Below are 16,089 nucleotides of genomic sequence, written 5' to 3'. Positions count from 1 at the left end.
GAGAAGCTATCTTTTAACTTCAAGATGCCACCTTTGTCTGCAGACCTTTCCATGGGAAAAAAAATCCACGTTTGACTTCTAAGTGATCTGATCCTTAAAACAAGCCTGGCAATTACATAGGGTGTCATTCTGGGGATTCTGGGGATCTGGGAACATAATCAATGCATGACACTCAAATGTGGATGTACCCAAAGGCAATAAGATATTGTACCTTGAGAATGCAGCCTAAATGTGCTTCTTTTGATTCAGAGGCTCTGAATTGAGGGAGCACACACAAGCCATCAATTCCCCATCAATTCCAAATCTGTCGAAAGACGATCAAATAAATAGCTCAGTTAGGCGCCATTCTAGGAATTTTTGCATCAAAATGGAAAATGAAATCAATTCCATAAGCTCAAATGTGTAACAAAACACAAAAGTTTCACAAGTAACCCACTGACCTGCTTTCCCCGATTCTATGTCTTTTTGGGCGAATGGCTCCCTCCACTGCTCACATTAGTCACTGCAACCAGAAGTCCTCAGTTTGCAAGTCCGTGATATGGAAGCCCGTTTCCGCCACTGACAGAAAAAATATCCCTATGGTAAATCATAATTTTTTAAATTATGAGATTAAAAAAATTACAATTTTGAGATAGGAAGGTTATAATTATGAGATAAAAGGTCGAAATTATGAGATACAGTCTGCGCATGTGCCGAGTGCCATTGACGAAGGCTCCAGTGAAGAAGGCGGCACATGCGCAGTTTGTATCTCATTATTTTATATCTCATAATTTCGATTTTTTTATCTCATAGTTATGAGTTACCATTGGGATATTTTTTCTTTCAGTATCGGAAACGAGCTTCCATAGTTATCCAAGATTAAGTTTTTAAAAATTAATTAAACACATACCTACACTGGAATTGGTTCGCGTTTGTGTTAAAGTCTCGGTTAAACTTTAATTTTTGTTGCGTCACCTAAACAATTGTAATTGTGATGCTAACGTTTAAGTTGTCAGGCTAGAGTTATTGCAAATGCAGGAAGTGGTTGCATTGAATAGCAAAACAAGCAATTTGATTACTTTCCAGTAAAATATTACATTTATGCGAATAAAGTTAAATAGAGCTTGTCAATGAATAGTTATCTCTAACCTTAATGGAGCTTTCTTCTCACTTCACAGAAGTTGTATGGCTTTTATTCTGAAACTAAGAACGGATTTTTGTTTGTTTCCACGTTGGCTTGACGTCGCAGGTAATATAAATGGTTATTGGCTAGTTTACATTCAGCACTAGTGGTCGATTGGAGCAGACATGTACCTGAGCGGAATTGAAAGACTCCAGAAATGGCTCTTCCATGCAGTTATGGGGGTGTTCTTCATGCTGTTTCGGCTTCTGTCACACCGGACGAGTTCCGGTTGTGTGAAGAAGCTGCCGCCTATCAGCCACCCGCTCCTTAAAGTGTCTGCGACGCAACTCGCCAGAAAGATCCGACGGAGAGAGGTGACTGTCGGCTAAATGGGTTTGGGTGAAAATAATTGTCGAGCTTCACATTGCACGGCATAACGTTCAGTCCTGCAGCCATAGATCCAACAACAAACTACTCATTTTTATTCATTCCTACTTGTGTTTTTGCACACAGCATCATTGGATAGCTGTACTTTTTATATAGTTTACAACATAATCCTAATATCTGAATGAAGAATTTAAAGCCAATAAGTAATCATCATTTTGCTGCGTTAGTGCCACATGCTATATATAACGTGTGTGTGTGTGTGTGTGTGTGTGTGTGTGTGTGTGTGTGTAGGTGTCCAGTGTTGAGGTGGTCCAGGCTTATATTGACAGGATCCAGGAAGTCAACCCTCTCATCAATGCTGTTGTCAAAGAAAGGCAAGATTGAGTGGCATTATGAGGGCCCAAGCACCTAGTTATCGTGGTGCAAAGGCACTTTTGAAACTGCTCTTTGTTGTTGTTATTATTATTATTATTATTATTTAGGGCTGTCAAATATTTAAAAATTGTAATCAAATTAATCAGTTTTCAAATAAATTAATGATTAATCAGCATTTGCCACTGTGAAATATGCCCACTTTTCCTATATTTATTTCGGTGATGAGAAACGTAGTTCTGGTTAGTTGTTAGGGTTACTTAAGTAAAGAGTTTGGCTTTTCAAAACGATATGCGTTCAAAAGAGGAATACATTTGCATGACAAAAATGCCTCCTTGAAAAAAATCAGACCTCAGAAATCGCTCTGCTTTACTTTCTCTGATGTCGTATCAATGTGAGCTATTGGCTGTCCGTTGTTGTGGATGTGAGCATCGCAGCCATCTTGTGTACATGTGTGTTCCACAGCGGATGAAGATGCGAGGTTCGCAGCCACTCTTTAGAATGCATATTGTTATGAGAAGCCAAACTCTGTACTTAAGTAACCCCAATAACTAACCAGAACTACGTTATTAATCACCAAAATCCGACCAGAACTGGGCTCACGGGACCAAGTGGGGGCTAAGTCACTGTTGACGCACTACAGTGCTGATGGGGAAGTCATACGACTTAATGTAAAAAAAATCTGAACTATCCCTTTTAAATTGCGAACAATATGCATGTAAAGCACACGTGGTGGGTGTGGCATTGTGGTGATGGTTCTGTCTTCGCCATTGACCATCAAGTGTCATAACTTGAATGCAGATGGTCACATCTCATCAGAAATGTACAGTATACGGTAAGTAAGAATCCAAGCCCGGACAATATGGTGCAGCTCCCAAATGAGACCACCTCAGATTGACTAGCTAGCGCACACAATAAGTTTTGAACAATTATCTCCCGCGACACATTTCACAGATATTCACGAAATTTGGTGGAGACATCCGGGCACACAAAAAAGTGTCAAGAACCCATGTTTGAAAAAGGAAGTCGACCGCTTTGATTTGAAGCGGCCATTTTGGGGCAAAACAAGGGGTCATACTTTGACGAACTTTTCCGAGGGACTCTTGTTTCAAATGAGGCCACATGAAAATCACAGATGCTAGACAGATGGGCGGTGATAAATTGCAAACCAATTTAGCCTACGTCAGGGCTGCCCATTACGTTGATTGGTCGATCGCATAAACATTGACATTAAGGTCCCCTCCTGATTTTCTGGTGCTCCCCTGTGGAAAAGATTAAGTGGTGAACAGATGTCTCAAGCTACACCAGGCTACGTTCACACTGCAGCGTATGATGCCCAATTCGGATTTTTTGTTTAAATCCAATTTTTTGTGTGGTCATTCACTTTACTAAACAAATGCGACTTGTTAATGTAAATGCAAAACGTCCGTAAAGTGGCGTGCATGCGCAAAAGCACGACATCACTCGAATTTCTGTGTGTTTACGGAAGTAAAGATTGCTGCAGTGTGTGTTCGAGTGATGTGTGATACCATTGGTTTCATTTCCGACCCGATACTGGGTAAAATTCAGGCTGGTATCGGCGATACCGATCCGACCCCCTGGAGCCAGGCCTGGAGGAGGGGCACGATGGCGAGCCTCTGGTGGCCGGGCCTATGCCCATGGAGCCCGGCCGGGCACAGCCCGAAGAGACGACATGGGCCACCCCTCCAATGAGCTCACCACTCATGGGAGGGGCCAAAGGGGTCGGGTGCAGAGTGAGCTGGGTGGCAGCCGAAGGCGGTGACCTTGGCGGTCCGATCCTCGGCTACAGAAACTAGCTCTTGGGACATAGAATGTCACCTCTTGGTAGGGACAGAGCCTGAACTGGTGCATGAGGTTGAGAAGTTCCGGCTAGATATAGTCGGACTCACCTCAACGCACAGCAAGGGCTCTGGAACCAGTCCTCTTTCGAGGGAATGGACTTTGTTCCACTCTGGCGTTGCCAGCAGTGAGAGGGCATGGGCAGGGGTGGCAATTCTTGTTGCCCCCCAGCTTGTGGCCTGCATGTTGGAGTTTAATCCGGTGACCGAGAGGGTAGTTTCCCTCCGCCTTCGAGTGGGGGGGACGGTCCTGACTGTTTTTTGTGCTTTTGCGCAATTCAGAATACCCACCCTTTTTGGAGTATCTAGAGGAAGTACAGGAGAGTGCTCACTCAGGCGATTCCGTTGTTCTGCTGGGGGACTTCAACGCTCACGTTGGCAGCGACAGTGAGACCTGGAGAGGCGTGATTGGGAGGAACGGCCCCCCTGATCTGAACCCGAGCGGTGCTTTGTTATTGGACTCACAGATTGTTGATAACAAACACTATGTTCAAGCATAAGGGTGTCCACATGTGCACTTGGCACCAGGACACCCTAGGCCGCACTTCCATGATTGACTTTGTGGTGGTATCATTGGACTTGCAGCCATATGTTTTGGACACTCAGGTGAAGAGAAGGGCGCAGCTGTCAACTAATCACCACCTGGTGGTAAGTTGGCTCTGATGGTGGGGCAAGATGCCAGTCAGACCTGGCAGCCCCAAACGTATTATGAGGGTCTGCTGGGAACAACTGGCAGAGTCCCCTGTCAGAAGGAGTTTCAACTCCCACCTCCGGGAGAGCTTTGACCATGTTCCGAGGGAGGTGGCGGACATTGAGTCTGAATGGGCCATGTTACGTGCCTCTATTGTCGAGGCAACTGATCGGAGCTGTGGCCGTACGGTGGTCGGTGCCTGTCGTGGCGGTAATCCCAGAACCCATTGGTGGACACCAGTGGTGAGGGATGCCATCAAGATGAAGAAGGAGTCCTTTCGGGCCTTTTTGGCTCATGGGACTCCGGAAGCAGCTGACAGGTATCGGCAGGCCAAGCAGTCTGCGGCACTGGCAGTTGCTGAGGCAAAAACCCGGACATGGGAGGAGTTCGGAGAAGCCTTGGAGAACGACTTCCGGACGGCTTTGAAGAGATTCTGGACCACCATTAGGCGAATCAGGAGGGGGAAGCAGTGCACAGTCAACACCGTGTATGGTGGGGATGGTGTGCTGCTGACCTTGACTCGGAATGTTGTGGATCGGTGGAAAGAATACTTCGAAGACCTCCTCAATCCCACCGATACGTCTTCCTATGAGGAAGCAGAGCCTGAGGATTCCACGGTGGGCTCTCCTATCTCTGGGACTGAGGTTGCTGAGGTTGTCAAAAAGCTCCTCGGAGTTCCTTAAGGCAATGCATGCTGTAGGCATGTCTTGGTTGACACGACTCTGCACCATCGCGTGGACATCGGGTGCAGTACCTCTGGATTGGCAGACCAGGGTGGTGATCCCTCTTTTTAAGAATGGGGACCGGAGGGTGTGTTCCAACTATCGTGGAATCACACTCCTCAGCCTCCCTGGTAAGGTCTATTCAGGGGTTCTGGAGAGGAGGATCCTCCGGATCGTTGAGTCAACGGATTCAGGATTCAGGAGGAGCATTGTGGTTTTTGTCCTGGTCGTGGAGCTGTGGACCAGCTCTACACTCTCAGCAGGGTCCTTGAGGGTGCATTGGCGTTTGCCAAGTCTACATGTGTTTTGTGGACTTGGAGAAGGCATTAGACTTTGTTCCCCGAGGAATTCTGTGGGAAGTACTCCGGGAGTATGGGGTATCGGAGCAGCTACTTCAGGCTGTTCGTTCCCTGTATGACCGGTGTCAGAGTTTGGTTCACATTGCTGGCAATAAGTCGGACCCGTTTCCAGTAAGAGTTGGACTCCGCCAGGGCGGCCCTTTGTCACCAATTGTGTTCATTATTTTTATGGACAGAATTTCTAGGCACAGCCAGGGCGTTGAGGGGTTCTGGTTTGGTGGCTGCAGGATTGAGTCCCTGCTTTTGCAGATGATGTGGTCCTGCTGGCTTCATCGAGCCGTGAACTTCAACTTTCACTGGATCGGTTAACAGCCGAGTGTGAAGCGACCGGGATGAGAATCAGCACCTCCTAGTCCGAGTCCATGGTTCTCGCCCGGAAAAGGGTGAAATGCCATCTCCGGGTCGGTCGGGGATGAGATTCTGCCCCAAGTGGAGGAGTTTAGGTACCTTGGGGTCTTGTTCACGCGTGAGGGAAGGATGGAAGGCGAAGATCGACAAGCGAATTGGTATGGCATCTGCAGTGATGCGGACTCTACATCGGTCTGTTGTGGTGAAGAGAGAGCTCAGCCGAAAGGCAAAGCCTTTTGGGTAGTGACCGAAAGGACAAGATCGTGGGTACAAGCGGTCAAAATGAGTTTTCTCCGTAGGGTGGCTGGGCTCTCCCTTAGAGATAAGGTGAGAAGCACTGTCATCCGGGAGAGACTGGGAGTAGAACCGCTGCTCCTCCGCATTGAGAGGAGCCAGATGAGGTGGCTTGGGCATCTGGTCAGGATGCCTCCCAGACGCCTCCCTGGGGAGGTGTTCAGAGCAAGTCCGACCAATAGAAGGCCTCAAGGAAGACCCAGGACACGTTGGAGAGACTATGTCTCCCAACTGGCCTGGGAATGCCTCGGGATCCGCCGGGAGGAGCTGGACGACGTGGCCGGGGAGAGGAAAAGAAAATCTGGGCCTCCCTGCTGAGGCTGCTGCCCCAACAACCCAACCTCGGATAAGCGGTAGAAGATGGATGGATGGATGGATGGATAGATGGATGGATGGATAATATTCAACATCTGAAAAAACAAAGGACAACATCATATATCTGAAGTAACAATATTTGATGTATAATGATGGTATCCCGTAGTATTGATATTTCAGTACCGATCTGCACATCACCAGTGTGCTCTCCTTAACGTGTTAACTCCTCCTTAACTCCTTAATTTCAAGGATTTTGTGCAATGGGAGTCAATATTTTCTCAAACAAATGATTCCGTGTAGGAGATTAAGAAGAAGAGGGCAAGAATTTTGGCTCTGGCAGTTTGTAAACAACTTGCTGTCACGTCTGTTTCAAAGAGTGTGTGGGTGGATGTCGCAGGAAGGAGTGGTGAGAGCTGCTTGACTATACACCCTTTATAAAAATAATTTTCAGATGAGAAGAAGAACTTTTACCTACAAATCGGTGAGTACCTTTTTTTTTAAAGTCTCTGCAAGCACGACAATACACGCCTTTCAATGACGTATAGGTGGGATATATGCGACCTGACCGTTCATACTGCAGTCCCATCGCATACATATCAGATTGATATCCACATATGAATGAGGCCTGAGAAACAGAATTGTGCATTCACACTGACATGAAAAAATCAGATACAGTTCACATATGAGCAAAAAAATTGGAATTAACCTGCAACGTGAACATAGCCAAAGAGATGCAACTTTAAACTAACTCAGCAGTAAGATGCCTGAATCTATCACAAAAATTATCCGTTCACTGGTAGCGGGTAGTTATGTAGAAAGAAAAGTGAACTGTTCGATGACTTTGCTTCGCGTCATGAACTCTACAATAGAAATACGTGTTTTCTACACTTGCACCTGTTAAACTATTAGAGCGCAGACCTCTGCCAGCGCCATATCCCCTACCCCACCCCACCCCAGAAAATTGTGATTCACACCAAAATAATAAGCTTACATTTTTTGGATCAGTCTTTCATATTTTGTACAACCTGTTGGAAACTTTTTTTTTTTTTTTTCAAGTGCGCTGACCGTTTTTTTTGTTTAATTATATGCACAAATGCCGAAAATGGTCCTCTCTCGCAATTTCAAAGAATCCTTAAAAAAAATTCCTGGATCCAGACGGCCATCCGGATCACCCCCGAAATGTAATCAGTTCTTCCATATCCGATTTCCGACAATTCCATCCAAATCCATTTAGAACTTTTAAAGTTATTTTGAACACAAACAGATAATCGCAGGCTAAAAAAGATAACCTCCAAACTGTGCTTGGCGGAGGTAATAATTAGAAAATGTGTCCATTGCTGAAACAGTTTTTAATATGTTGCCTTTCTTGTATATCTGTAATGTTTGATCGTAAATGCTAACTGGACGGAATACATGAACTGTATGTATAATGAACGCTATGTAGTTATTTTGATTGAAACACTACTGAGGATATTTACAGAGCAATTGAGGGACTATGTGTAATTATCTTTATTGCCATATTGAATTGAATTGTGAATTGTTGAATTATATCAACTACAGTATATTACCTGTAAACTTTTAAGCTGACATGACTTTTAACATGTGAAATACTAATCATTAGTATTTAGTAAAGTAGTTTCAAAGTTTACCGATTAGGTTTGATATGTTTTATAGTAAGAGAGACCATGCCAACTTGCATGCTGAAAAAGTGCGTGCATCCCGGATATGTACAAAAATACTCAATTAATAAAAATTCCTAAATATATTACACATTCATATATTTTTGATGTTTGCAGTAGGAGGTAGATCTTTGGGACTTAGTCATTTTAAAAGTAGCTTGCAGGGCTGAAAAAGTGTGAGGGCCCCTGGCCTAAGCTATAGGATGTATGCAGAGACAACGACACGAAACTCAAATAACTCGACTCCACAAGGTAAGGCTTCTACAATAATTGGTGTGTATGATGTAGACCAGGGGTCCCCAACCGCCGGGTCACCCCCGCACAGAAAGAAACAATAATTTCCATTATATCTTTTTTTTTTTGTTTTATTTTGAAAAGTGGCCGATTCTCTGTTACGTCCGTCTCACTTGACGCATGTCCATTGTGCGTGTGCTAACTTTATCTCATGCCGCACAGATAGACTACTACTGTATTTTTACCATTTTTCTTTCACCTCATATTTGGTGTCAAATGCTGATACTATGTGGGAATGCATAAAGGTAAGTTTTGATGACTTATTGAGTGCTAATGTGCACATTTGTCAAGTTAATTCATGGTAGCGCACTGCCTTTTACCACACACGTCAAACAGCGATGTAATAATCTCTCTGGAAAAGCTTGGCTGGAACTGGTGGATGGTGGGTCGGCATTCATTTTGTGCTTTTAATTTGATGTTATTCATGTCTTAGTTTTACACAATACATAATAAATAAGATAAATTAGATTGCAATAATGTACGAACCCCCCCCCCCCAGTCCGTGGGTCAAACAAGGTTGGGGACCACTGATGTAGACGACTGTGAGGACCCCTGGCCTAAGCCATAGGATGTATGCAGAGACTTGCCAAAAGACACAAAACTCAAATAACTTGACTCCACAAGGTCAGGCTTCTACAATAATTGGTGTGTATGATGTAGACGACTCCCTTTCCTCAATTAGTAACAGTGCCTCCTTGTGGCAACAGGAAGTGACAACAAAACCCATGCTTTATAAATAGGCCCACACCTCTGAGTTAATGTATTGAATCACTTTCACATTTATACAGGGCACATTAAACACATTGATGATATGAAGCATGATGTTTCATTTACACGCAGTGGGTGGAGCCTTGCGGAGAAGACTGCTCCCTGCCATGAAACATCAAACAGTCGTAACTTCACTTCATATTATCAGATCTCCTTCAAAACCACTGTGAGGATTACGGGCTGGGGTCTGATCATGACTACTTTTTGTTATTGACTCTAATGGCGCCACCAACTGGTAGAATGTATAACTAGTCTAACTACCTTTACATGGTCCAAGTCCTGAAATTTTCCGACTCAGTCCCGACTCAGTTGGCGACCCCAACTGGATAAATATTATGCACGTTAAAATTCTACTTAAGGTGCCTAGATTTATTTAAAAATTGGGATACTGGCGTCGAGTCCCGCGTGCTCACCGACTTTTGTGAACCTCGAGTTGCGTGGGGGTGCGAGGACCTGTTCAATGCTGCTCGCAACTTTAATTCAATGTGAGGTTTGAACTGCCAAACCACCCCTTTTTTTCCTCACTGTAAAGGTTTTCCGCCGCACTCCAGGAAGCGGCGCATGTCGACAAGCTGATCAATGAGGAACCAGGAGGAGAGGAGGTTCTGGAGGACCGTCTGCCGTTCCTCGGAGTGCCTCTCTCAGTCAAGGAGTCCTTTGGCCTTCAGGGTAAAGCAATGGAGTGTGTTGATATACAGTATTTGTCTTGTAGGTGTGTCCAAATTGTGGCCTGGGGGCCATTTTATGGCCCACAGGTTGTTTTTTTTATCATATTCCATTGACAAAATTAAACAACCCAAAATTAGGACATTATACAGAAAATTAAGAAAAAATGTGTGTGGTCCAACCCCCCAAATGGTCATTCCGGTTTGTAGGCGCTGACTACCTTTGCGCTCTCGTGTACGTTAAAGCCCTGAAAAGGTGATTTGCTGGAATAATAATAATAACAATAATAAATGAACAATTTCACAACAGAAACAGCAGCACAACACTTCTATTCAGCAATGGCCGGAGAGAGCTCACATGAGCACAACAGCGCGTGCTAACATGTTGACAAAGTAGCAAGGATTGGGAGTGATGTCGGCCGCATAGCAGTATTTTTTGCTAAAGTCTGAAAAAGACAGTGTCAGTCCTGCGGTGGCACAGAACCAAATAAATACGAGCAACTTCATCATGCATCACATAGGAAACTCCCACGGGACGACAAGCAGCCATTCGTTTAAACACATCATTGAGCACCTCAAACCTCGCTATGTTATGCCGAGCAGCCACTACATTGTGGATAAAAGTATATCCCACACGCATAAACAAGGAAGTGGTTGCTGACTATTGTTCTGTGAGAAATATCACTTGATCAAGCCTTTTCTAGCATTCCACACGACAAAATCAGTATCAGCCAATATTCAAGGCTGCAGTATCGTATCGGAAAACCCCTAGTGCCAATACCACAAAGATGAGATGTTTTTTCTTTTAATTTACATAATAGCTTAGCATATCTTGGCCCATATTGGATGATGTAAGCGTGTTTTAATGAATTCAAACAAAGAACATCAGATTAGCTCTCCACACGCTTCAATGCTTCTGTACTGTCCTCGAGTCTGAGCTAGACAGCCAGCTAAACTGCAGCTTCAGTGTACACTGCTGACATCAGCCAGACTGACAGAGTGAAACTAAATATAAAGATAAAGTAAACATCAGCAGTGTGTATTAATGACATACATATTCACAGAGAGTGCAAAACTGTACTAATAAACTTAAAATGGCTGCTAATACAACAGTATTTCAAACTAAAACAACCAATGAAGTTATATAAGCTGAGCATGAGTCTGCATAAATGGTTTCGCAACCCATCTTGGACTACTAGCATAAAACAAACTACAGTAACTTAAATGTCTTTGCTAATACATTGTAATAAATATGTCCAACATATCTTGACATACTCACTTTAACTGCACATCTGTATATAAAATTGCTGGGCAGACTATACTGATACATGCAAATGTGGCTTCTGCGGGATTTTCACAAACTTTGATTCTGCATTGACAGGAGGCTTCTATGGCTTCTCTCATCTCCGCTATAAATTTCACCGGACCTCCAGCACTTCCGGTTCTGCGGTGAAAAATAAGAATATGTATAAATGAACTTGCACTCGCATGAAATGAAGAATACTCCCAGCCTGACGTTATTAGGTCACCATTTTCACATCCGAAACACAATCTGGTAAGGGACACCTAACATAAAGGGATGGACACAATGGATGAGTGATTACAAATAAAGGAGTTCACGAGGGTGACCCTGAGCCTTGCAACAAAGCAAAAAAAGGCGAGCAGTATAGGCTAACGTAGCCTTTACCCCATCTAGTAGCTACCCACGATAAGCCTGGGCCTCAATAGGATGAACGTAAAAAGTTAGAGGCGATGTGATGAGAATGCTGTGACTGGCAAGGATCTGAGGGAGAACAAGCCCTTCCGGATTTACCTCTGCTGCTTTATGTCTTGGCTGCGCCTCGCTGGCGAATGCAGGCGTAGAAAGAATAAAGAACAGTTTAGTAGGGTAAACCGCAGGCCGGGGTGCACGGACACGGTGCTTCACAACAATTACTGAACTGCCATCAGAAGAACTACTTGTGAAATAGGTCTTGGTATTGTCGTCTGTGTTGATGTAGAATTTGGGTGTCGTTGACTGATGGATGCCACAAACTCAATTGTGAACAAAGACGTGGAAACATTTGGTCTCAATTGATTTGTGAATACATCCAAGCATGACCTTACTGTCGCAGTAGAACTTAATCGAGTCTAGCACGTTTTGGATGAGGTCGGCAACCTCCACTGCACGACACAATTCTAGCCGAGGTGGCTGAAAGAATGGAACTGATTAGAGCTTTTCCGATAATAGTCTATCCACTTTTTCTCGCGCTTGAATGCTCCTGAGATAGGCTACAACACCAGTGGCTTTGGTGGATTGAGTGAGTGAGGTTGAGGTGCCCGCAGGTGAAATGGACAGCTTGTTCAGTAGGTGCAAAGACACTCTCCATGGGAGACATCAAGGCGTTTCCAGGCTAGCCGTGAGACATTGCCAGGCAGACTTCAGCTCTCTCTTCACGACAGTACAGTACATCGACCACATTACTGCAGAAACTGCGTCAATTTGCCTGTTGATCTCAAGCTTCCAGCCTTCCCTCATTCATTAACAATACCATGAGATACTTGAAGTCCTCCACCTGGGGCAACACCTCAGTCCCAACCAAAACGGTGAAATCCACCCTTGTTTGTCTGAGAACCAGGGCCTCAGATTGCGAGATGCTGAATCTCATCCCAGAAGCTTCACATTCAGCTGCAAACCGCCCCAGGCGTGAAATGCAGAGTATTCAAATCAAAACGTACTGAGGGAAGGAGCAAGTATTGGCCTTCGACCAGCCATTGTGCAGAAGACGGTAAAACCCCAGTGAAGTGTATGGCGTGTGACAGCGACCGACATGACACAGCAATGCACTTTGGCCCACCACCTCAAGCCCCCACTTCTACTGAGCCTACTCCCGCAGTAAACAATGGCGGGGAGAAAGAACCAACTGTCACTGACATTGCAGTAAGCTCACAATCTACCAAAGTGTGTGGCCCAGGGCAAAGAGGCAGATCCTGTTCAAAAATATGTCTGGTCTGAGTGTACTGTCAAGGTCAACGTGAAAAAGCAGCAAATATCTACATAATTCTAGATTACCAACGTAACTGTTCATCGGTCCATTCAGACTCCCAACCCGAAGGATGCAATCCACCCTTTTACAGCTTAGAACCATGGCCTCATATTGGAGGTGCTTAGACTCATGCCAGAAGATTCATACTCACATCATCTGTGAATAGCAAAGACAAGATAATCGTTGACAAATCGCAGCCTTGGCGGAGGCCATTCTTCACCGAGAACAGGTGTGACTTACTGTTGGAAATGTGAACCAGGCTCCTGCTCTGGTTGTACAAAGATAGAATGGCACGTACTAGCGTGCCACCAACCCCATACTTCCGATGCATCCCCCTAAGGACACCACGTGGGACATGGTCAAATGCCTTTTCCAAGTCCATAAAGCACATGTGGACCAGTTGGACAACCTCCCATGAACCCTCCAGTACCCTTGCAAGGGTGTAGAACTGGTTCAGTGTTCTGCAACCACGACAAAAACTACATTGCACCACCAGTAGTGAGGTCGTACCCTTCTCTCCAGCACCCTGCAAGAGACTTTTCCAGGGAGGCTGAGGAGTGTGATCCCCCTGTATTCGGAACACACTCTCCGGTCACCCTCCTTGAAAAGGGGGACCACCACCCTGGTCTCCCCATCTAGTGTAGTGTTCCCGCAATGTTGAAGAGATGTGTTAACCAAGACAGTCCCACAACATCCAGACCTTTGAGAAATCTAGGGCAAAACTCATTTGCTACTCGGAGCTTTGCCACTGAGGAGTTTTTTGACTAACTCGGATATCTCAGACACGGTGGTGGACAGGTCTGCATTTGTGGCCTTAGATTCTGCTTCTTCTAATTGATGGTATGTTAGCAGAATTGACAATGGCCTCAACGTATTCCTTCCACCGCCTGACTATATCCTCAGGTAGACCTTCCGTCCCCACTGTAAACTGTGGACTGGGCACTGCTTCCCCTTTCTGAGGCATCGGATGGTTTGCCAGAACATCAAGGCCAGTCGAAAATCGTGTTCCTTGGGCTCACCAAACTTCTCCCACACCTGAATTTTTGCCTCGACCACCGCCGAAGCCGCATGCTGCTTTGCCTGCTGATACAGAGAGGAAGACAGTGAGACAGGTGAAAGTTGTCGTATCTGGCATCTACAGTATGTGTGGGTTCAAAACAGATGGCAAGGCGTATTCCACTTGCAAGGGGCTTTTATAAGCAACTTTAGCAGCAACTCTGACGTTTGGGCTCACTTGGGCAACACTTCCCCATCCGGTAAAGTCCGGCCTTCAAATACAAGCCATGCTAGTAAAATAACACGGTTTATGCCACAAAAGTGACAGGACAGAAGTGAGATTCCTACCTTAGCCTGATGAAAATTTCTGTGTCTGGACCTATTTGAATTTTAGTTGAATAACCCTGATTTAGATAGTAGGCCATTCCAGACACGGACTAATATGGCATAGCATAGCCCAGTTGCTAAGAGCATCTTAATGAGCTTCTAACGAAAGTATGCTAAGCTATCTACGTACATTATTTACACTTGTCATGGTACAGGGGACATTTTATGTTTTGACCCTTGAGTTGTATTCAAAATAAAAAAAGCAAGAAAATAAAGAGATTAAAAAAAATATATTCCGTTTAGATTAGTCCACTATTTGAAAGATTAGTCATAAAAAAAAATGTGTCATTAGTGGCAGCACTAGTAATAAAGCACGTGGTCTTAAAAAGTCTTAAATTTGACTTGTTGAAACCTGCAGAGACCCTGAATAAAGCGCAGGTAGAGGGGTGACCGTTTTCTAACACATATGTCTTGTGTGTGTTTAATGTGGGTTTCTGTGCGTTTCAGAGACACACATCTCTGTTCAGTTGGTAGGTCTAGTAGAGCTAGGGCCTGGAGGTGGTGTATTAAAGTGCATTGCGGTGTTGTGTTGGTCGCGGTCATGCCCCAGACACTTAACTGGGGCTTTCCAGTCTTTTGCTAAATGGCTGGTTGAAGTACAACATTTGAAACAGATGCCATTTTTGGAAAGAATAGTTTACCTTTCCTCAATACGTTTTGCTCTGAATATTCTGAATGATTCAGTTTGAATGGAGCAGTTTTTACCTCGTCCGTATATTGTCTTTGGTGGTGGATTTGTAGGTGAGTTTGTTGGCGTTCTCATTCCTATTAAAATGCTGTTTTTGTGGACAGATATTTTAGTCCCGTTATTTTCATGTGGGTGACTTTGGGCGAGAGGCGAGGTACACGCTGGACTGGTCTCAAGCCAGTTGCAGCTACATACATACATACATACATACTTCTAAATACATTAAACAAAATCAACATTACTTGAAATCATAGTTAGCCACTTTTTCCAGTATTTTCTTTCATTATTTGTAGCTTTCGGTATCTTTTGAATTTGAGCCATTCCGGTTCCTATCGATTCTCGATTCCGGTTCTTTTCAGAGGTAGGGTCATAAAAATTTGCGTGGTTTAAATGAGGGTGCTTACCAAAGTTCTTGGATGAAATGTCTGAATGTTTCCATGATTTTTTTTTTTTTTTTTTTAAATTCTGTGAATTTTTTTGAATTACTTTACTATGAATTTCTCACAGGGCTATTTTCAATCAGTATATAAATATCAAACCACTAAACTTGAACATAAATGTTTTGAAGTCTCTTTACATAGGAGTACACGTTTAACATATGATTTTTATTTTTGAAAACCTCATGAAAAAACAACTGCACATATCCTGTTGTTTATGTGTTGGAGGGGGTCTTATGATGCAGAATAGACAAAGTGTAAGTTAACCATGTTATTGAGTTCCTACTACGCTGCGTTCAATATATCAAACAGGTATGGTGAATGGAGTAACACTTAACGCGGAGTCTGGTCATCTTGCTGACTAAAGCTAGCTTTAATGTCAGGTTGTTTGTCAATGAAAAAGTACACAACCTCAGGTTAGCTGGATATTTGAGTTGGCCGCTGTATTTGCAATATATAGTATCATTTGTTTGCTGCTTCAATGTTGGCAGAACATTGACGTAATTTGTTTTACTTACCTGACTGGTTGGAAGGAGTTCGGCGTAGCGCATCAAAAACAGGGCACTGTTCACACCGTGAATCCGGAGGAGTTTGAATCATGTTATGATGGCTTTGCAAATGTTGCACTGTGCCGACCGTTCATTTTTTTTTTTGCTGAATTTCAGCCAAATTTTCAAGCGCCGTCGCAAACGGTCCATGG

At 44.2% G+C, this 16,089-nt stretch overlaps 1 protein-coding gene across 1 annotated transcript in view; it reads left to right on the top strand.

Moving 5' to 3' along the window:
- The first annotated feature begins 1,252 nt into the window (after window positions 1–1,252).
- faah2b (fatty acid amide hydrolase 2b) overlaps window positions 1,253–16,089 on the top strand; it is a 24,039-nt gene continuing 9,202 nt past the window's right edge. The window contains exons 1-3 of the mRNA XM_054753176.1: window positions 1,253–1,476; window positions 1,781–1,863; window positions 9,723–9,859. Coding sequence (XP_054609151.1) covers window positions 1,288–1,476; window positions 1,781–1,863; window positions 9,723–9,859 — 409 coding nt within the window. The 5' untranslated portion in view covers window positions 1,253–1,287. The remainder of the gene's footprint in view (window positions 1,477–1,780; window positions 1,864–9,722; window positions 9,860–16,089) is intronic.

The sequence above is a fragment of the Dunckerocampus dactyliophorus genome, chromosome 15, assembly GCF_027744805.1.
Source record: "Dunckerocampus dactyliophorus isolate RoL2022-P2 chromosome 15, RoL_Ddac_1.1, whole genome shotgun sequence".
Lineage (NCBI taxonomy): Eukaryota > Metazoa > Chordata > Actinopteri > Syngnathiformes > Syngnathidae > Dunckerocampus > Dunckerocampus dactyliophorus.
The sequence above is the reverse complement of the archived record's forward strand: the minus strand, read 5'-3'. Positions and strand labels throughout refer to the sequence as shown.